Raw genomic sequence first — 22,966 nt, forward strand, 5'->3', positions numbered from 1 at the left:
GATCGTAGCCTTGATAGGCGTCTAGCATGCATATCAGCTCGTAGCCGGCTGTGGAGTCCACCAGTTGATCAATCCGGGGCAGAGGGTAAAAATCCTTTGGGCATGCTTTGTTGAGATTCCTAAAATCGATGCAAACCCTCCACTTGTTGCCCGGCTTGGAGACTAGCACGATATTTGCGAGCCAGCTCGGGAACTGGACCTCCCTTATATGGCCGGCCTCCAGGAGCATCTCGACCTCCGCTCGGATTATGGCGTTTTGTTCGACGCTGAAGTCCCTCTTCCTTTTCTTCACCGGCCGAGCGTCCGGTCTGACGTGAAGCTCATGCTGTGCGATACTTGGCGAAATTCCGGGCAGCTCATGCGTCGACCAAACGAAGACATCACAGTTTCTCTTGAGACATTTGATCACCTCCTTTTTCTGGCTTGCCTCCAGATCGGTCGCAATAAATGTAGTGGCCTCCGACCGGGTCGGGTGAATCTGCACTTCCTCTTTTTCTTCATAAACCAAAGAGGGTGGTTTTTCGGTTATGGCGTTCACCTCAATCCGTGGCGTCTTCTGAGCGAAGTTAGCTTCAGCTCGGACCATCTCGACGTAGCATCGCCGAGCCGCCAGCTGGTCTCCTCGCACTTCGCCAACTTTATCTTCAACCGGGAACTTAATTTTTTGGTAGAAGGTGGAGACGGTCGCTCGGAACTCACTGAGCGCTGGTCGTCCCAAGATAACATTATATGCTGAAGGAGAGTCGACTACGACGAAGTTGATAGTTCGCGTCCTTCTGAACGTCTCTTCTCCCAATGAAATAGCCAGTCTGATCTGTCCGACCAGCAGAACTTTATTGCCCGTAAACCCGTAGAGGGGGGTTGTCATGGGCAGCAACTCGGCTGTATCAATTTGCAGTTGGTCGAAGGCCTTTTTGAATATAATGTTGACCGAGCTTCCTGTATCGATGAAAATGCGGTGAATAGTATAGTTAGCTATTACCGCTTTGATGAGGAGGGTGTCATCATGTGGCACTTCAACTCTCTTGATCCTGTCCGAACCAGGGGTCAACGAACGCTGGGGACGTGGCGCTCCCTGCTGAATCCTCGAGTGCTCCGGCGAACCTGCAACAAAACCGAGCCGGGAGGGGTGTCCCGGCGACGGCCCTCCGACGCTCAAGTCAGACGAGGGAATAGATGAAGGAAGTGGCTCAAAGATGAAGACTCGTGTACCTCCGGTTGAAGAAGTGGAGGCCTTATATAGACTTCTGAGGAGGCTGATGTACATATACCGAGGCACACACATGTGTCCTCAACCCATACCCAGTATGGGCTTGTCAGAGGAGCTTGCATGACTCCTTACTGCTACAGTACGAGCACGTCTTTGATGGGACAGTGAGCATGTCTTTGATGGGACAGTGAGCCCATGTCCTTGATGGGACAGTGAGCCCATGTCCTAGGATCCTGCATATCATCTGCTGTCAGAAGATGTTCCTATCCCTGCCTTTTCTTACTCCCCGTCAATCGTCCGACCGGTCGGTCGTTTCCTCGCGTCCGGCTGATCGGATGTTCTGATCCGCGCGGGAGCTTCCGGGTCATGTGCTCTGGACTGTTCGCAGCGTTGATGTTTTATTCCTTCGGCCGAGCAGGCCCTCTGCTCGGCCTTTCCTACTGTTCATCATGAGCGTCGGAACCCCGCCTCCGGCGGGATATATTGCTTCCGCTCGGAAGCCTCAGCTGGTCGTCGCCCTCCTTATCCGCTCGGCCAAGGCCTTTGGCCCTCCTCGCGGCGTTGACTGCTAAATGGGGTCCCCCATTCTTACTGCCGGATCATCTCTCAAGGTCCCTGGGCCCAAAGCTGATTTCAGACCCACTTGCCCGTTCTTGACTGCAGCCAACCGCATGGATTTGGAGTTGCCTAACACTCGCCTTCCTTGCTCTGTTGGAGTCACCTCCGGTCGGTCCGCCAGCGATGATGTTGATTTCGCCTCGGGACGTGTTGCTTCTATCTTCTTCCTCCCGTGCGGACGGTCTAGGCTGTTCCTTGGACATCCGGGGATTGTCCTCGTGCCTCTGAGGATGATGCCGCTCGGGATACAGTTGCTGTCGCCTGTCGAATATCCGCCGATCGGCTTCATAGTGTCGATGTCGCCTGTCGGATGATGGCGATCGACGACGGCTACTCCGAGGAGCGGGATGGGCGATCAGGGGAAGGCTTCGGCAATCTCGCGTGTTATGCATGTCGGTCCGGTGGAACGAGCAAAACATGGGGGTCCATACCTTCTTCTTTGGTTTGGGTCGCTCGGCAGCTACCTCTTGGACACCATGGGACCTCGCATGATGAGAGCGGACTGCTTCGGTACGCGGTCCTCTAGGCGGCTCCTGTCGAGTGACAGCCTTCCGCTCGGCAGGGGCTAGCCGCTCAGTTGGAACTTCTTTTCTTCAGGCCGCCTGTGCTTCCTCCACATTAATGTATTCATTGGCCCGGTGTAACATATGATCGTAGTCTCGGGGCGGCTTCTGAATGAGTGAACGGAAGAAATCACCATCCACGAGGCATTGTGTGAACGCATTCATCATCGTTTTTGAGGTGGTCGTTGGGATATCCATAGCCACTCGGTTGAATCGTTGGATGTATGCTCTGAGCGACTCCCTGGGCTCTTGCTTGATGGCGAATAGGCTAACACTAGTCTTCTGGTAACGCCGACTGCTTGCAAAATGATAGAGGAAGGCTGTGCGGAACTCCTTGAAACTTGTAATGGATCCGTCCGGCAGCCTTCGAAACCACCGTTGCGCCGATCCCGAGAGGGTGGTAAGGAACATCCGGCACTTTACTCCATCTTTGTATTGATGTAGAGTAGCCATGTTGTCGAACTTACCCAGATGGTCGTCCGGGTCGGTGGTTCCGTTATATTCGCCGATCGCCGGTGGAACATAATGTTTTGGCAGAGGGTCCCGCAGGACGACCTCTGAAAATTGCCGGTTGATCAGCTCGGGGGAGGCATCCGTTCGAGGAGCCTTGTCTTTTCTGTTGTCTCGCATGGGCGCCTCGTCGGACGAAGATCCTCGGTCACGATTAACTGTTGCGGCTTCAGGAGGCGTACGAAATAGGGTCCGATGTGTTAGTTGCTACTCGGAAAACCTAGAGGTTCCACTGTACAAAAATTTTGTACAAAGGTCTGAACCTTTTCCTAGCTACCATGTGTTCTTTTAAATTAAATTTTGGATCGCCTGCGGAACTTAACACGTTTGATCCAAAACTTAATCTATTCGTTCTTTTAGGTTTTGACTTGGATCTCCTGCGGAACTTAACACGTTCGACCCAAATCACCTTAAGTTATTAATTCCATTAAATATTAATTTCCATAATCGGTTCCCAGTACTGACGTGGCGAGGCACATGACCTTCTTGGATATGGGAGCAACCACCACCGACTAGACAAAACCTTTTATAGAAAGTTAATATTTAATTTCCTAAAATAACTTTAGGTTAACCGAAAAGAACAATCAAATCACAAGGAAAAGAAAAAACAAAAGAACACAACATCGAAAAACATATTCGAAATTCTAGAATCATAAGCCTCTTGTATTTGGTATTTTTCCAAAAATAACTAGTATGATGCTGAAAGAAAAATTACTAGTTATACCTTTTAGAAAGACCTCTTGATCTTCTACCGTATTCCTCTTATAACCTCGGACGTTGTGTGGGCAACGATCTTCCGAGATGAGAAACTACCAACCACCTTCTTCTCCTCCTAGCTAGGTTCGGCCACAAAGAAGCTTTACCAAGGATGAAGAACAAAACACCAACCAAGCTCCAAGAGATGCAAGCTTTCTCTCCTTCTTCTTCTTCTCCAAGTAGTATCCGGCCACCACGAGAACTCCAAGAGGGATGAAGTATTCGGCCACCACAAGAGGAAGAGAGGGAGAAGATGATGGCCGGCCACAACACCAAGGAAAAGAGGGAGAGAAAATAATAGAGGTTGTGTCTCATGAAGGCACCCTCACCCCTTCTTTTATATTCCTTGACCTAGGCAAATTAGGAAATTTAATTACAATAAAATTTCCTTAATTCCCTTGACATGATTTAATTGAGAAAAATAAAATAAAATTTTCCCAATTAATCTCTAATGGCCGGCCACATCAAAAGAGGTAAATTAGACAAGTTTTAATCAACAATTAAAACTTCCTAATTTGTTAAATTTTTAAAATTAAAATTTCTCTTCAAAATCTCTTCATGATTGATAAAAAGAAATTTTCATAATTTTAATTTTACAACATGTGAATAATTTTTAAAGAGAAAATAAAATATCTCACCAATCTACAAATAAGGAAAGAGATCTAATCTCTTTCTTTAATCTTTTGTAGATCTTTTACAAGAGAGATAATTTAATTTTAATTCTCTTTAATAAATTATATCTTCCACATAATAAAAATTAAAATTAAAATTCTTTTTTAATTTAATTTGGTCGGCCCCTCTAGCTTGGGTTCAAGCTAGGGCCGGCCACCCCAATTTATACCTAGGCCGACTCTAGCTTGGTTCCCAAGCTAGCTTGGCCGACCCCCTTTAGGTGGGTATAGAAGGTGGGTATAGGTGAGTATAGTACTCTATAAATAAGAGGCTACGATAGGGACCAAGAGGAGGAATTGGTTTTGGTCTCCCGATAAAATTAAGCATCCCGTGTTCGCCCCGAACACACAACTTAATTTTATCAATAATAATTCATTCCACTAGAGAACTATTATTGAACTACCGCACCAATCCCAAATTACATTTTTGGGCTCCTTCTTATTATGAGTGTGTTAGTCTCCCTGTGTTTAAGATATCGAATGTCCACTAATTAAGTGAGTTACTGACAACTCATTTAATTAATATCTTAGTCCAAGAGTAATACCACTCAACCTTATCATCATGTCGGACTAAGTCCACCTGCAGGGTTTAACATGACAATTCTTATGAGCTCCTCTTGAGGACATTATCAACCTAGTATCTCTAGGACACAGTTTCCTTCTATAATCAACAACACACACTATAAGTGATACCATTTCCCAACTTATCGGGTTTATTGATTCATCGAACTAAATCTCACCCATTGATAAATTAAAGAAATAAATGTCAAATATATGTGCTTGTTATTATATTAGAATTAAGAGCACACACTTCCATAATAACTGAGGTCTTTGTTCCTTTATAAAGTCAGTATAAAAGAAACGACCTCATATGGTCCTACTCAATACACTCTGAGTGTACTAGTGTAATTATATAGTCAAGATAAACTAATAACTAATTACACTACGACCTTCTAATGGTTTGTTCCTTTCCATTTTGGTCGTGAGCTTCTGTTTATAATTTATAAGGTACTGATAACATTATCTTCTGCATGTGACACCACATACTATGTTATCTACAATATAAATTAATTGAACAACTACAACTAAATGTAGACAATTTAACCAAATGTGATTCTTTATTCATAATGAATGTTTACAAAACTTAGGCTTTCAGTATATACTCCAACACGATGAAATGGAACAGTGGGCGGTGGTGCTTCCGCTCGGCCTCCAGACGCGGACGTCACTTGTTGTTCCATCCTCTCGGCTTGCGCCTTCTGTTTCTGTTGCTCCACAAGCTTAGCTGCTCTTGCCTCGATCAGAGCGTCGAGCTCCTCCGTGGAGAGCATCACCGTATGCGGTGTCCAGCTTCGTCCATTGCTTCCGCTCAGATGCAAGTGTGTTTCCACAGACGGCGCCAATTTGATCATGTCCGAACGCTGAATTGATGGACGCTGGGCTCGTGGCGCTCTCCAAACCGATGATGTGGATCTCTCACCGGCCGTATGGATCTCCGGCGAACCTGCAAAGAAGTCGGGCCGGGAAGGGGTTCCCGGCGACGACCCTCCGACGCTCAAGTCAGGCAAGAGGAAACTATGAAGTGGCTTCGAATCTCAGAGAATGCGTACCTCCGGCGAAGTCTGGGGGCTCTTATATAGAGCTGCGAAGAGACTTATGCATATATACGAAGGCGAACACGTGTCCTCTTACCACACCTCAGTATGGGCTTGTCAGAGGAGCTTGCCTGACACCATGCTGCTACAGCCCGAGCACCTCTCTGATGGGACGACAGAACCTTCTGTCATAAGGTTCTACGTATGACTTGGTCGTTGGACATGCTTGTTGTTAGAATATGTTCCCCCGATGTTTCGCTTGTCCTTTTGTCTCTTCTGTCCCTACGCCGAGCGTCCAGCCGCTCGGCGGGCTTATCACGTCCGACCGGACGTCATTATCAGTCCGACCGGGAAAATGCCCGGTCGCGTGCTCGGCTGAGACTTCCTTCACAGCATTGCTGCTTTACGCCTCGGCCGAGCGGAAGGACGCTCGACCCGGCGACTCTGTTCACCATGAGCGTCGGAAACCCAACTCCTAGTCGGGTTGTCTTTGATTCCGCTTGGACCCGTTCGGCCGGTTGACCCTACTCTTCTGCGATCGGCCGTTTGACTTTTGACCTCCACGTAGTGTTGACTTCTCTCAAAGGGGGTCCCGCATCCGTACCGCCGGATCACATATTAAAATTATTCCCAATTGTTGGTTGATGCAACGCCAACGAATTATCTAATAGAATTACGGACGGAATTAATCGATTAGTTTAGACGCATGTCTCAGCATGATATAGGTGTCGACTGACACGGGCCTGAGCATGTTCACTCCTTTCCTGAACTAGAAATTTATTCGATTCCAGCGAGACTGCTTCCTTTGCACTTCGAATATTGTATTGTATTTTTAGACACAGGCATATGCTCTTCTAAATAGCTCAACATTTTTAGAATCGTAGAGATTTCCTTTTTGTTAATGGGAAATCCAATTAAATCTGCATCAATAACACATTCGGAATCTAATAAAATGAATATAAAAAAGACTAAAGATCTGCCTAACCGAATTATTTATGCAATCCAACATTTTTGGGCTCGGATCGTGGTGGACCGCACGCAGCAGCAGATTGGGCCGACTGGAAAACAGTCTGCTCGGTTTAGTTTCGATCGGTATCTACTTAATTTGCCTGAAGAGCAAAAGAACGCACGAAAACCGACGCTTCCTCGTGCACGCGCAACAGCAATGACACACCGTCTTCTCTCAGAACGCCACCATCGACCGAGATCATTCTGTCTATCCGCCATCGCTACGTTACCCCACCTGAACAGTTTGCTGGATCCTAAAGAAAAAAAGTTGGCTAATTCAATTTCAAACTTTTTTTTTTATTTCACGTTGGGGGCTGGAAAAGCTGACGCGAAGGTGGGTCATATATTGTGCAGCGAGGAATCGATCGGCGCAGGCATGTCTAGCCCTTTCCGTGTGATCTATGTCCCTCGCTTAATTGTATTGTATTGTATTGTACCAGGTTACATTGTCCGCTCACAGTAAATCAGGCCCGGAGTTGGTTGGGATCCAATGAAGACTTGCCCCCAGTTATGACATCGAGATGGACGCATCATGTGGGCACGAGTACGTGTGGGTGTCGAGCCTTAATTCAGGAATTTGTTGCTATAAAAACTCATGAGATGATCCCCCATCATCCTCATCAAGACAAGTATCCTACCTCTGTCTTGAACTTCTTCTCATGGCAAACCCATATAGTGATTGATCCTGCTTGAGACTGGCAAAGAATGAGCCATCGGTGGATTCGTTGATGTTAACTTCGAAGTTAATCACCTAGGACTTGTAAAGAAATTGATCAAAGCTTGAAGGGAAGTATACAAGGAGGGAATTATAATGACGGTCCGGAATTTTTCAACACAGCCACTGACACTCAAGTAAATCTCCGACAGAAAAGAATAAGGAAGAAAGTGAGTGGTCTATGATTTCTAGAAGTTTAATTAGGTGTGTGTGCGCAGACCTATGCCCGATCATTTATAGAGTTGTGACTATGTCCTCATGTTCTCTTCGTGTTTTGAGATTCCCACTTAAGTTACCTACATTTTCTGAAATAAATGTGTTTTCCCACGTTCTTCAAAGAAAATAGCTATGTTATCCATATCTTCCATGAGTAATGGTATAGAGCTTGCTCGGAGTCAGGAACGATGCAGAGTCAGGGCCGATGCGGAGTTGGGAGTGGCACGGAGTCGGGAATAGCTTGGACTATCGGAACAACATGGAGTCGGGGACGATCTGGAGCATGGAGCGACGCAAAATCGAGACTGACGCAAAGTCAGGAATAACATGGGACATCGAGAATAGCATGAAGTCAAGAATGATCTGACGCCGGGGGCGGCCTAGACCTTCTATTGACTTTGTTTGTCACCTCAACAAGACTATTGACTTCTTCTTAACCGTATGACATATTACCTCCCATATCAGTGATTATAGCTTTACTTGAATTATCGACTCATATTCTTTTTTAACTTTTTTTTTTTTTGGCTAATTCATTCATTAGGTCCTAAAATATCTTCAAAATACTCTTATCTCTTCATCACTCGTCGAGCTATCATCTCTGCAATTCCATGATGATATATATATGCTTTAGTTTGACCATATTGGCCTCATACCGATGACATTGGCAATACACAATTTGATGATCTTAACATCTATACCATCATCACCTTCAAATGTGTACATGAGTCTATCTAACAACTTTTCCTTCCCTTTGACTCGGAGAGTGCTCCACAAACATCGTTACAACAAAGGTTTGACCATCCTTAATTTAAAAACAATTTCTTGCAACCGGACACACAAAGGGCGCACCTCCTTAATTGAAGCTTTTCTTATTTCAAATAGGCATGGCATGCTTAAACAATCCATAATGTAAAGTGGTTTAATTATCAAACTAGCACTGACAGCTCTGAAAGAAGAATGCGATTCATGATGTTAATTAATGATCGTCTTGTTTGTAAAAATGAGGTCCATGTCTCGATTCGCTTTAAATACTTATCTGATTAAAAATGTACCTTCTTCTGTGGCGTAAAAACAGTACTGGTCCTGATTTTTTTCTTCTTTTAATTTAAGAATAACAAATCATTATTACGTCTCCTGATGTAAAAAAAATCTGAAAGATACAAATGAAAAATGTCCTTCGTTGAGTAATTCATCATCTCACACCACTAGCTAGTTCTCATTTTAGGGTCAATTGCAGATGATCACCAGTACTTTTTACTGTGCTTCTCCAGAGAAGTAAAAAGCTCAAAAGGAGCAGCCAATCTCACTTCTCAGACTTCTTCCATCGAACAATAACAAAGAAAATTTGCTATATATATATACATAAGGCCAAAATGCATTCATTGTTTCTTAAATGTCATAATAAGTGACAGTAAGCTCTCAACTAATTAATTTCTAGTGATCGACAATGAGCTGCATGCTGAAAATCTGCAAAGCTAGTTAATTTCAGAAAACAACTACAACAGAGACATCCAATTCAAGAGATATTGTAGATCGATCTAGCTACAATACACACACACAAACACAAAGGAAAACAAAGCCATCAAAACTAATTAATATATATGTGCACAGAATGTAGTACTCGAAACCACTTCTATCGATCAATAAAATACACACTAATTATTGAGTCTGACAAGGAAGATGCTCAACTCAGGGGCGCCGGTGCCGTCGGGGTTGATCATGTACAACGCCTCCGAGTCCTTCGATCCCACCACCCTCTCGAACCGCGCCCTCATGTACGTCAATTCCCCCTCCGCCGGCGCGGCAGCTTCCTCAGCCGCCGGAAGCACCCCAGCTCCCATCGACACGCCCCGCAGCAACCTCATCATCTGCCGCTCCTCCTCCGACTCCTGCTTCTTCCTCGTCGAGAACCCCGCCTTCCGCCCGTTGCAGTACACCGCCCACACGCACTCGTCCACCAGCCGCCGCCTGCTACGGCTCTGCTCCGCTGGCTCCCCGCCGCCGCCGCCCTCGCTCTCCAGCGCGATCTTCACGAGCCCGGAGGCCATCTCGCGGTGGAGCGAGCTGGTGAGGATGGGGAGCTCGAGGAGGAGCACGGGCGCGGACTTGGGGTCTTCCTGCATGGCCAGACTAACGCGGCCACGACGGTAGCCGAACAGGGTGATGATGGCGGCGCCGCCGCTGCGGCCGGAGGACAGGGCTTTGTTCGGCCGGCCAAGTAAGGCCGCCATCTTGCAGCCGGTGGTGAGCAAAGGGATCATCTTCAGAAGGCGTAGGATCCCGGTGCTTCCTCCCGTCTTGGATCGCCGGGGAATGGCGGAGGAGGGCCGGAAGAGGGAAAACGGGCCCTCCGTTGCCGGGGGTGTCTCTGACTCCACTGGTGGTGGTATTTTTTGTTTTAGCATGAGTAAAGACAAAGGAGTTATGTTGGTTGGTTACTTGTTTTATGGTGTAGGAAACATGGGAGACGCTATAAAAAGACAAGTAACATTATTGCTCTTTAATTTTGTGGGTTATACGTAATTTTCAAACTTCAGATATCCATAAACCATTTATTTGAACCATATATAAATTTATATTTGAGAATTTTCATGACACTAAAAAGTGTATATATATATATATAATAAATGATTTCAAAGTTTAAAATAAAAGCATTAAGATTAGAATTAGAGTTATTTTCCAAACAAATTTTACCATGCGGCAAGAGCTTTGAAAGGCACCTATTACTATTTGATGAAATCTATACTTATATGGCGTTTTAATTTCCAGCATTTAGATTATTTCTTATCGAGTCTCTGTTCTTCACGGATTATAATCAATTTATTTAGTTAAAGTATGGTCACAAGTTTTTAGTCGGATCGAATTTAAAGTTGGTTCATGAATGAAAATTCATGCTGTAGAGACACTTCGATTGAGATCTACCGATCAACAATTTCCCTGTTTACTTCATCTGAAAGGGAAGAAGAGCAGTTTTGAGGCTTCATCCAATATGCTTTTTAAATAAACAAATGTCTTCAAGAGTTGCGGGTAGACCTGACCACGGTTCGAAACCGACGCTTCGGAATCATCGGTTCGACGGTTCCAGGCAAATCGACCCTTAACTTTAACCGCTCAAGGCGGTTACGGTTCACGGTTTGGTTCACCGTTCACGGTTCGTCACGGCTTGCACTTATTTAAGTTGCCTACATATCCCTTTAGGGGAATCAAAGCCCGCGTAGTTTTTTTATATTTTTATCCTTTTACATTTTCTTTTATATTTTTATGCTTTTACATTTTCACTCACTACCATTTCCTGTTCCTGTCGTATTTGTTCATTCAGTATCAAAATCTTCAACTTCGTCATTTGAAAGTTGCATTCCTTGGATTCTTTTTTCCGCTCTGGCCAATCGTCCAGTAATGCTTGGGCTTCCAATGAGTCGGGAGACAAAGTTGATCGTCGTTCATCTAATATGTTGCCGCTGGCACTGAACGTCTGCTCTACAGCAACAGTTGACACTGGACAAGCTAAAATTTTTTTGCGATCACGGAGAGAACGGGAAAGCTTTGAGCCTTCTGTGACCACCACTTTAAGATATTGAAGTTTTCGCTATCTGCTTCATTAAAATCAAAAGAAGTCGTAAAATAATTCTCAAGTTCCTATGTGGAACTTGAGGATCCTCATGGACGTTTTGTCCGTTCATTTAATAAGAGTTGTGTTTTTGTAAGTTTTAAATTACTACTAGTAGTTTGTTGTATTTCAGAAATATTAATTTGTGTTCCATATTTTGCATAATATTGATTATAAATATCATATAAATAAATTTTAACATTATATATAATATTAACTGGATCAGGGGAAGAAGAATCTTCAATTGGAATTAAAGCGTCATAATATAAAGTTAACATTTTTTGTAAAATTTTTAATTTAAATCTAGGATCTAAAGAAAATGCAATTAAATAAATTTCAGGAATTAAATAAAAATATTTTTCTCATTTAGTTTTCATAGCTAAGATGCAAGGAGATAAAGATTCATTATTAATATATTCATTTAAAACTAATACTATATTAAAAAAATTTTCTAAAACTAATTGAGCAGTGGTATAATAAACATCGGAAAGTTGTTCGGTTGCATCATTAAATACTTTTAAAATTTCACAAATACTACTACAAATATTTCATTGTTGTGAAAATAAATATATATTAGTATTAGTATTTTGTGCAAAAAATGAGCATAATAATTCTTTATATTGAAATGAATCTTGTAATAATTGGTATGTTGAATTCCAACGTGTTGGTACATCACGTGTAAATTTTTTAGGTCTCATCCCATTAATTTTACAAAACCTACCCCATTATTTCATTATAGATGGAGGAGACCATAAATAAGAAATTGCAATTCTAATTGGTTTAATATAACTTTCTAAAATTTTTAAACCATCTCGAACACATAGATTTAAAACACGGCATACACAATGAATATGAAAAAATAAACCTCCAATAATAGATTGACAAACAAATTTTAGATCATCTATACAAGCGTATTGGAACTAGCATTATCTAATGATATTGAAAATATTTTATGAGTTAAACCATATTCTTCTAAAATTAAACATAATAATTGTGCGATATTATGAGCATTATGTGATTCATCAAAAATTCTATAAGCTAATAATCTTTTTTGGAGTTTCCAAGAGTTATCGATCTAATGACAAGTCACACTCATATACGAATGTGTTTGCCAATGATCACTCCAAATATCGGAACATAAAGAAACTTTATTATCTAATTTACTAAATTCATCAATTAAATTCTTTTTTCCTTGTTTTACTAATTTTTTAATTGTACGAGTAAATGTAGTCCTAGGAACACGTTTAGCACATGGATTAAGAGATTCTTTACAAAAATCTTCAAATGTGCATTTAGATCCAAAACTAAAAGAAAGATGTTTTACGGAAACAAATTTAGCTAATGATTCTCTTAATTTATTATCCGAATATAAAAATAAATCGGAATCGGTACTACCGTTAGTTGAAGAAAATCTTGATAATTGTGTTTGAGAACGGTCGAGTCCATATTCCGTCGGGTGCTTCGTTTCTACATGTCGTTTCAACAACTCATAGCCGCCGCCGGCTTGGAATTTGTAGGAAGCATTGCAGTGCTTACATTTTGCACGCATTTCTCCCGACGAAAGAGTGATTTTCTCAAAATGTTTAGTGAAAATAGAAGACTTTAGAGGAGGAAGTTCCCGAACCTTAGAAGTAATTGCATCGATATTTCCTTGTGTTTCGGGTGTCGGATTCAGAAGATGCTCGATCTCATCATCGGTGGATTGAATGTTGGAGGTCCTCCTCCCGTGGATTCATTATTTACTTTCCTTTCTGAGCTCGAGATGATGCACCTCCGCGGCCTCCTTCCATTGTAATTGAAAATTGGAAACGAAAGCGTGTAGAGTCTAGAGATTAGAGAATACGAAAATAAAATTAAGAGTAGAGAAGATGTGTGTGAAAAATGATGAAATGAGCTCTCTATTTATAGAGTTTTGATAGTAACAGACACTAAATCATAGCCATTGATCAAAAAACGGTCAAATGATCCTAACCGTTGAAAAAATATATCCAAAAACTCCTCCCAACGACTACGAACCGCCGGTTAACCGGCGGTTCAAGCTGTTTAAGAAAAAAAAATTATCAGCTGAACCGACGATTCAACCAGTCGGTTTTACAGCGAATGAACCGGAACCGACGAACCGGATCAACGGGCAACTGACCCGTTGACCCGGTTACGAGCCCGGGCCAGGTCCGGGCTAGACCCGGCCCGGGGTCGGGTCTAGTTGCGAGTGCAAACTTATGATAGATTTATTAATTAGAAGAATTTTGAATTAAATAAATAAAAGTAAAAATCCTTACTAAGCTAAAAAAAATTCCATTTTTTTAAAAATCAAACAAAATCAATTACAGTAATTTTATTGCATATATTATTTTATTTTCCTATGCATGTAAAGTGTGTTTGGTTTAAATTATCATATATCATCTTGATTATGTGACATAATTAAAATTATGATGAATAAAATTTATTATAATATTGTTTAATTCAACTTGTAGAATATTCATTTTGGAAAAAAAAATTAGAATATTTTTTGAACTCCCAAATCATACAACCTCACACTTTTAAGATTATCATATTCTAAATTATATTCCCTATGTATTGACGTAACGGACATGTTTCATTACCTAGAAATCTCTGGTTAAACTAAATATAATTAAATAATATAATAGATAATGAAGATTATTAATAATATTTTTCAATCAAAGATGTCATATACTTAAGATCTTAAGTTGGAACTGATATGACCAAAGACAACGGCTGAGAGAAAAATATGGTTGATGGGATAGGATGTGGTGGACCACGATTGGGTTTTATGGAAAGAAATATGGGGGACAAAACAGGAGTCCTTTTTGTGCTTTCTTAGCTGGGCATGTGCATTGTTTCATTACATCTCTGTGAAACTTGCAGCTTCCCTTTTATTAGCTGAGGAGCTTTTGTACTGAGACACTTTTTTCTCATGATTTTAAGAAAAGCCGCATTTGGTTTTGGAGGCTATGCCACAAGTGGGCTGCGTGCTGATTTCACGGAGTTCATTGGGAACAAGAAAAGATGAGCAAGTGCAAGAAATGGGAATTGCTTGGCGCGGACAGCTAGCTCATGTGCAGTTTTAGATGCATAGTGGACAAATAAGAAGATTGAATAATTTAAACGTCGTTCAAATTGTTGGAGTGGATAAACACCATTGCATTTGCACCAGTACGTTACCAATGGAGATGTAGACAATAGCAAAGACGCCTCCTCCATGTTTAGCAGAAATGAAACAAGACTTGAGAAGCCTTTCTTTCAAAAAAGGACTCTTCAGTTTCAGTCCATTTTCTCAAATCAATAACTTCATGAGAAGCTAGCCTTGAACTTGCATTGGTGAGGACTTGTTGCTAGTGTCTGGGTTTTCATGTTCAAAAGTACTCACTCATCCGGAATTTTTATCACCTCCGAATGCATTGGTGAGGACTCCAACTTCTTGAAGATGGCTAATGTCTCCCCATGTTTTGACAGTCCAATCACCACACTCAGAAACAAGGAACACATTAACAGATGTATTATGTATCTTCCCATCTTTACTCTGTGCAGAAACAGCATGTCCATGAAGTTCTCTCAACACCCCACCGTGGGTGACAATAATAACTCTTTCTCCTGGATGCCATAAAAAGAAAAAAAAAAAGAATTTGATCATACATCTTTATTATGCTATCGATACAATGTGACAATATTTAATGCCCCAATTTAAGTATCAGCATAGCAACTTGTAAGGTTGGTTGAAGAATTGTATGTCAAATTTAAAGATCAATTCAAATGTTTACAGCACTATAAGGTGGATGATGACTAGTATATATTGGCACTTGAAATGAAATGACCATAAATGAGTAGTGTATATATAATTATACAGAATGGCTGCTAAAGCCATGCATTCATTTCAAATAATAATAAAAAAAAATTTACATGTTCAAAGAAATTATACCTATGTGCTTCCTAGCAATTTTCTGCATACAGGAAACACATCGCTCATTAAGTTGATCAAGACTTTCTCCACCTCCCTGAATACAGTAAAAAATGAAAGGAGATGAGGAAATAGTGGATGTTTGTCCTTCATACAAAATGTAATGCCATTGCTCTTTAGGAGTTAATTTTAACAACCTCCTGGAACATGGTGGTTGCTACCTGCTAGCCAGGTAGCCTTCTTGGGGTAATCAGTAAATTACACGGAGAACTTGAGTCAAACTGTTGTCATGGAGAAAGAGGAATGAACAATAAGAGGTTACACTTATGTTATTCTATTCATTTATACTTGAATATCATACAAGATATGAGGCCTTATCATTCATTCATAAACAAAATATTTTAAAATCCTAGAACACTGTCTTATAATAAAAGATAGAAGCATACAGGAATCTCATCTCGTTTGCTTGAAAGAAATTTCTTGTAGGCCTCAGGTTTTAGCTTTGCAGAATCACGTAAAGTTAAGCCCTGGAGATCACCTAGATGCCTTTCCCGCAAAGATGAATCCAATACTACCTAAAAAACAAAATAAACCATTCATTAGCTGGAAAAAACAACAAAATGAAGCCAATCACAACATCCTTGACAGAAATTGAATTTGGGTATTTCTTCAAATGTCCTGCATACTTATTTCCATCTGATTATAACTGTAAAGCGTGATCCATGAAATATTGCAATTGCTCATTTACTTTGGTCGAACAAGGCAAAGTTAGGATATACTGTGGCCAAGTTGTAAACTCTCATTATAGACTGTTTTCAGACATTTTAATTTTACACCAACATTTGGCATCCAGGTATAAATGTTAGGTGATATGTCAAGATGCAAATATACAAGCTTGAACGTTAGTGCATCATCTATTCATTAACAGGAGAATAAACAGATCATGGTCAGACAAGCAACTCCTTAAGTTTATAATTTGGCAGGTTTCAGATTATTCTAGCAGTTTGAGAAAAAAACAAACATGAAACTACAATAATATTATCTGAATGGCACTCTAATCGCTTGTTTACTTGGGCATGAGAAGAAGCACAAAAAACACGTGGATGGCCTTTTTCATGTGTATTTTTGTTCCTTTCACTCCCCTACCATCTTTCCTCCTATTTATACACCCAAGAAAACAGTCATAATTTTAGAACCATCTCAAACAAAGTTGGTTAAGAAACTAGATGCTACACCAATATAAGTTTTGTTTATAGAACTATAGATACAAAGAAAAACTGTTGCTACAAAACTAATTTCATAACTATAAATACATTTTGCACATATGGCTAACTTTTAATGTAAAATATAGGAATAATGTGAAAATCCACTGGAGGAATACAAAAAATCTTGCAAATTTAGTTTTAGGTTCACCTCTGGTAGCCCACAAATGTCTGCAATAATGTTAGCAGTTTCAGCAGCTCGCTTCAAGTCAGATGAATATATAGCTGCAAATTTAGGCTCTTTAGACAGCCGACCAGCCACCTTGCAAATAAATAGAGATCTCCAGAATCAGAAGCACATGGTGCAAAATTTTATATGGAGATAATGACTGTAGCTTACAACAATTGCCTGCTTCCTTCCAATTTCATTAAGCTCTGGGTCCAAATGCCCCTAAAATAATGACACCATATTATTGGAAACCTTCGAGTTGATTGGTAATTTAATTGCAGTTCGTAATTACTCTAAGGTATTGGAATGCAATGGTTAATGGAGACATGCAAAGTCATACCATATGGACATCATATGGAGACTTGAAGTCATACCATCCAATAGGTTAATGGATTGTATCACTTTTCTGAAGTATCTGTAGGTGGGAACTAGATATCATATTGATTTGCCAATCACCACACAATGTTAGTTGATGAAGAGTATCACAGTTTGCAATGTGTAACAATAGGACATGGTACATTGATCAATGATTGAAAATCAATACTTTAATGCAAAAGAGTCCAAACAAGTCTAGAGGACAAAAAAAAAGATCGAATGAATGAAGACCATGACATTTTTGTAATTTTATTTTTAAATCATATAAATATCCAACTCGACGTATGCTTGGATGGCTTCTTAGATAATAATTGATCCAAAAACCTTGTTCATAGAATGTCCATAACCTGAAAAAAACATTCCAGGATAAAATAAACTAATCCAACAAAAAAGACTGCATTGAAGAACCTCTATGGATAGGTTAGCTGAGCTCCATTTATGTTTCTTTTGGTTGTTTACACCTCGGCAACAAAGCTTCCAATCTGAGTCATCTAAGATATTCTGATAATTATGCTTAAATTGTTACAATTTTACCTATAAGTTATCATTTTCTCCAAGTGTGTTAGCAATCTAACTAAATATATTACTTGGACATACTTGTTGAGATTATTCTTATAACATTGTAAGAATTAATCACATAGCAGGTCACATATTGTGTTCATTCAACTGTTGTGCTAACTTTTCTTTTTCTACTATAAGTTATCCTTATTAAGCTTGGACAACTATGCAAATCTCTATTTAATGACCCAAAATTAGATGGCATGTTCACTTATCATAGACAAATTAACTTGAAACACACTAGACCTATAATCTCAAAAACTCTTCAACAAACATGAGTTTGACTGTTAAACTCTTTGGTTATTTGCAATTCATCAAGCTCATACACAATGAATGCCAATGTGCATTTGCCTTTGTGGATGGGTACACAAATTATTAATGATGTGATTCATCAATAAATGTCATTATCATGAAGGATTGAAATTCCAATACCATTCTATTAGTCAGCGAAGAACTGAAACTGGTGATGAGAGACAGTAGCATCCATCAGAACAGTATGAAAGATGCTAGGGATTTACAAGTTACAACACAAAGGGAAATGGACACAGGGAAGGTTTCAATGGAGTTGAGCTCAGTGGATGAGGGGGAAGATGCTCTTATAAAGTTTTCTTTCTAACCTAAGGGTCATGACGTGATCATACAACACCCCAAGGATAATTTAGTTCATCATTCTTAAGTATCTGCCACTTCTTGTCATTGTTAATACATTTCACTCATTCAATTGAAATTCTTGTTAACACAAGGTTTCTAAAATTTTTCTTCGACAATTCAAGCTTCAAATTTACTATATTTATGTTTTCCCCAATTAGTAAGATATCATCAACATATAACATACATTAAGAGGCTTATCATGGATATGTCCAATGAGTTATCAAGACTACTGCTAATCTAAAACTGATAAGATTTAGAATTGAGAAGTAATACAAACGAACAGTTACAAGAAAATAATTTGTTACACATATATAACACTAGTATGTACCGTTCACATCCCATATTACATTGATATACTTACTTGATATTCCTTTCCTCTTAAAATCTCACCATAATAAATGTATAGGACTATCATATGCTTTTTCCAAAATAAGTATCTGCAAATCTTTTTTATCCATATTCTTTGATTAGTTGTTCTACTATATATATAATGTATGAAGTTGTTCTCCCAGGTATTAGATCAATTTGGATTTCAGAATATTTTCAATTCTTATTCTTCTCTCAATGACCTTTTCTCCAAATTTTACAGTGACACCAAGACTAATGGCCTTTGTATACCACCACCAACTCTCTCTACGTGTGTCCCTCAACCTTTGGAATCTTCAAGATTTGATCTTATTACATCTGAAATCTTATATGTAATTAAAATCCACATACAACAACAACATCAATCTTTTCATTCCAAATTTCTCTTTGCTTCATCCTACTTTCGGAAATTCTTACATTTTATCCTTAAAATTCCACCATCTAGCTTTTGTAAAGCTTGGCATAATTTTCTTTTTATAATTCTTAAGATCTATATCAAGCATCATTATTCTGTGTTGAATAGTTTAAAATTCTTTGGGTATAAATACAATTACAATTTCATAATTGCATCTACTTATCTGTTAAGAAGCAGTTAACTATAAGTATAATCACATCTAAAAACAACCAAATTTTCATTCTTTTATCTTAAAATGCGGATTAATAATCAGATGCATCAGAATCCACAATGTACTCATTTTTCTTCAAATTCAAATCATCCATGTGTATGTTAGCTTAAACTATCAATTGCATTCACTTGCACAGAGAGTATGAGTGTGGAGAAACTTTGTTTGGAAAAGGTTGCCAATGCTAAATCAGACACTAACTAGCAGTGCTCATAGCAAGAGCAACAACAATAGACTACACTGAACATGTTAAAAGTAGATCCACATAAAGAAATGCTCTTTTCAGCACTGCTGAGATAACATGTGCAACATTACATTTTAATCCAAAGTCACAAGAACAATTTATATGACTAATTGCCACAAGAGCAGAGGAGACAAAATTTGGAAGAGTCATCCAAGACGGGCCTATCTATATTTAACACAAGTGAGAGAGCGTATCTTGGTCTTGGATACAATAAGTTAATATAGCGTGACAATTGAAAAAGTTCTAAGACAAGAATTTGTTTGACGCCCCAACAAGGATCCACTGCATATCAACAATTTTGACGATCCTTCAGTATGTATAAGTATTTAAAAAAAAAAAAAAAAAATACGCGAGCCCATCTCACCAAAACCACTAAGTTTGTAATTAGGTCCTCCACTGTATTCTCATCCACCGACCACTATCATTTCGCACCCCTAAATTCGTGTTTGGTTTAATGCCTTAAAGACGGATCAAGCATCGAACACATGTCGGTTGAGGAAAGAGTGAAAAATAATACCTGCAAGATTCTGGAGGCGTTCCACGCCGTCTCTCCGTGGCGAATCACGACGATCTCAGCGAAGCGAGGTAGATCTTCAGGGCTGGAAGCGGAATCCATGATCGCGGATCGTCGAAAAGAATGGCTGAGGGATCAAGAGCCCAACCTCGCTGCCTAAACGCAAACGGATTCTCGCCTCGTGCTCTTGTAGCGTAGACGATCAAATAATCGACCGGAATCGAATCGATGGATGGAGTATAATCGAAGGAGAAGTCGACGGCTCTTGATTTCTCCACTGAAATCCAACGAGCTCGGTGGTTAAAATTCGAGAAAAATTGAGCACAAGAAAGGAGGACAAAAAATTGGGTTAAAATTTTTTCATCTTCCGTTCACTTCAAATTTATATACTTTGAATAAATTTAAATATCCAGGCTCCTAACTTGTAAAGCAAGTTAACAATTTTTTTTTTTTTAAAACTCTTATCATGAAGCCTCTTCTATTTTTAATATTTCCATCCTTACCTAAATGGTGGTATATACGTTATTTCATTATCATAGCAAAACTGAGCACTTAACCAAAAGAATCTATTTATTCTGTATTTAGTCTATAAATTTTATGATTAACATTCTTTTGGATTTTTACCTATCATCTGCTTAGTACAATTTAGTTGATTCACTCTTTAAGTATGATATAGGGATTAAGTAGAGGTATTTCATGACGAACGAATCATTTTTTATCATATAAAAATTAAGTAGGGATTTCGACGTATATTTGGAAGGATAGAGATCTTATCAAGGTGAAAGCCAAGGTCAAAAAGAGACTTAGCTTCCCGACTAAATACTTTGCTCAGTTAGCTTAGCTCTCTAATTCCTTGGGTTGTTCCGTCCGACCCTAAGGGCTTAGCTCCCTCGATTCAATGTTCCGCTCAGTCATCTTAGCTTCCTTATTTCTTCAGTCGGTCAACCTAACCCTAGGGGCTCAGCTCCCTCAATTTAGTATTCTGTTTAGTTAGCTCAACTCCTGATTCCTCTAGTTAGTCTACTTGACTCTAGGGGCTCAGCTCCCTTGACTTAGTGCTCCTCTCAATAAACTCAGCTCCTTGATTCCTCCAGTCGATCTATCCGACCCTAAAATGCTTAGCTCTCCTGATCCAATGCTCCGCTCAATCAATTCATCTCCTTGATTCTTCTAGTCGTCCGACCCTAAGAGCTCAACTCTCCGACTTAGTACTCTACTCAGTCAATTTAATTCTCTGATTCCTCCAATAGGTCCATTCGACACTAGGGACTCAACTTCTCTGATTCAGTGCTCTGCTCAGTCAGCTCAGCTCCCTGATTCCTCCAGTCGGTCTGCCTGAACTCTTTGATTCCTCCAGTCAATCTGCTCGAGAGACTCAACTCCCTCAATTCTATCAAATGAGTAGACATTAAGAATGACCTTTAAAAGCCAACGCACTACTCAGCTCCATTCGATTCTAGTGACTCAACATCTTGCTTGACTCAGTTCTCTCTTATTTAATGGGCTAAGCTTTTAGGTCCAATGGACCCCTATCTCGTGGGTCGATGCTATAAATGTTATAGCACATGAAACAGTATGATTATACAAGATAGCATAGGCGATCTTAGATACAATGATGAAACATTTTATTTACTATGACACAATATCCAATTAATAGTGAAAGAGGTATTATCTTGGCAACAACGCTATAAAAGGAGTCTGTCCTCGTGGGCCAAGGTATGCATATGCACACGTACACACTCCTCTTTTTATCAACTATTGTTCATCCTCTCAACTCTCTTTCACCAAAGATTAATTTGAACATAGGAGTGACTGAATCAGGATATCCCTGACTTTCATTTTAATCCTCTTGCTTTCTTTCTCTCTTTTTCTCCTTCTCAGCATCGATAGGCATGCATCTTCGACGTCCCCTTCTCCCCTTGATGATCAGTGACTTTGTCAATATCAGATAGTTCACCGGTGGCTTGGCATCTTATCAAATATTTGCAGTAGGCGATCAGTTAGTATGGATCTTCGATAGAGTATTAGTTTATAAGGCACTAAACACGCGCGTCGCATAGGAAGCTGACGAATAACTTGCTCTTCCATCGTCATCTTGTACATGACACGAATATTATATTTATATAGAGATTAAGAACACGCAAGTTATGATAATTAATTGAACACGATCCTGAGATCCAACTTCTTCCCAGCAAACTCTATCAACTTGTCGATCTCATCCTCGCCAATGAATCCGTCGCCGTTGGCGTCGGCATACTTAATCCCCCGCCTCCCCTTGATCCAACCTTTGAGCCGCCCTCTGATGCTGGCGATCGCCCTACGCAGCTCCTCACTGCTTATGCGACCATCCTTGTCGACGTCGAATCTCCTCAGCCACTCCTTGAACTCTTCCACCGTGACGTCGTCCTCGTCCATGGTCTTACCGCCGGCGTAGCTGCTGCTCTTGAAGGCCATCGTCCGTACAATATAGTACCACTGTTAGTTGCAGTTAATTTTTAGTGATCTAACTCTAAGGAAGCAGTTTATAAGCATGGGGCAGAATTCTGTGGATGAGAGGATATTATTTCAGAAATATGGATGTTGCAGCGAGATGAGAATCAGGAAAAGTGACGACAATTGCTGCCACTAATTCTGGGCGGTGCTCCATTAAAGTGATTCCACACTTTAATTTCTGACATATTTTTGTTTCTTCAGTTTCATTGTTGGAGAAGATAAGTCTAGCTGAATTCATCTCGTGTTTTTCGTTGTACAATTACGGCCACAAAGAGCAGAATTATTAATTTGTTCCAAGAAAGTACTTTAGATATTATTCTTCACAC

General features: G+C 40.1%; 3 protein-coding genes across 3 annotated transcripts; all 3 read right to left on the reverse strand.

Annotated features, from left to right (window-relative positions):
• Window positions 1-9,258: 9,258 nt before the first annotated feature.
• Window positions 9,259-10,271, reverse strand: LOC121999894 (protein MIZU-KUSSEI 1-like). The gene has a single exon (XM_042554523.1). It carries the CDS (start codon window positions 10,265-10,267, stop codon window positions 9,518-9,520), a length of 750 nt encoding a protein of 249 aa, XP_042410457.1. The 5' UTR covers window positions 10,268-10,271; the 3' UTR covers window positions 9,259-9,517.
• A 4,295-nt stretch (window positions 10,272-14,566) lies between these two features.
• LOC122000857 (phosphoglycerate mutase-like protein 4) lies at window positions 14,567-20,522 on the reverse strand. The gene is made up of 6 exons (XM_042555332.1): window positions 20,151-20,522; window positions 16,988-17,038; window positions 16,799-16,909; window positions 15,832-15,960; window positions 15,407-15,482; window positions 14,567-15,081 (listed from the first exon to the last, which is right to left on the reverse strand). Exons 1-6 carry the CDS (start codon window positions 20,247-20,249, stop codon window positions 14,858-14,860), a joined length of 690 nt encoding a protein of 229 aa, XP_042411266.1. The 5' UTR covers window positions 20,250-20,522; the 3' UTR covers window positions 14,567-14,857.
• A 1,286-nt stretch (window positions 20,523-21,808) lies between these two features.
• LOC121999895 (probable calcium-binding protein CML35) lies at window positions 21,809-22,734 on the reverse strand. Its single transcript, XM_042554524.1, has one exon. The coding sequence runs from the start codon at window positions 22,599-22,601 to the stop codon at window positions 22,302-22,304; it is 300 nt and encodes a 99-aa protein (XP_042410458.1). The 5' UTR covers window positions 22,602-22,734; the 3' UTR covers window positions 21,809-22,301.
• Window positions 22,735-22,966: the final 232 nt, after the last annotated feature.

This window comes from Zingiber officinale, chromosome 7A, assembly GCF_018446385.1.
Source record: "Zingiber officinale cultivar Zhangliang chromosome 7A, Zo_v1.1, whole genome shotgun sequence".
Taxonomy (NCBI): Eukaryota; Viridiplantae; Streptophyta; class Magnoliopsida; order Zingiberales; family Zingiberaceae; genus Zingiber; species Zingiber officinale.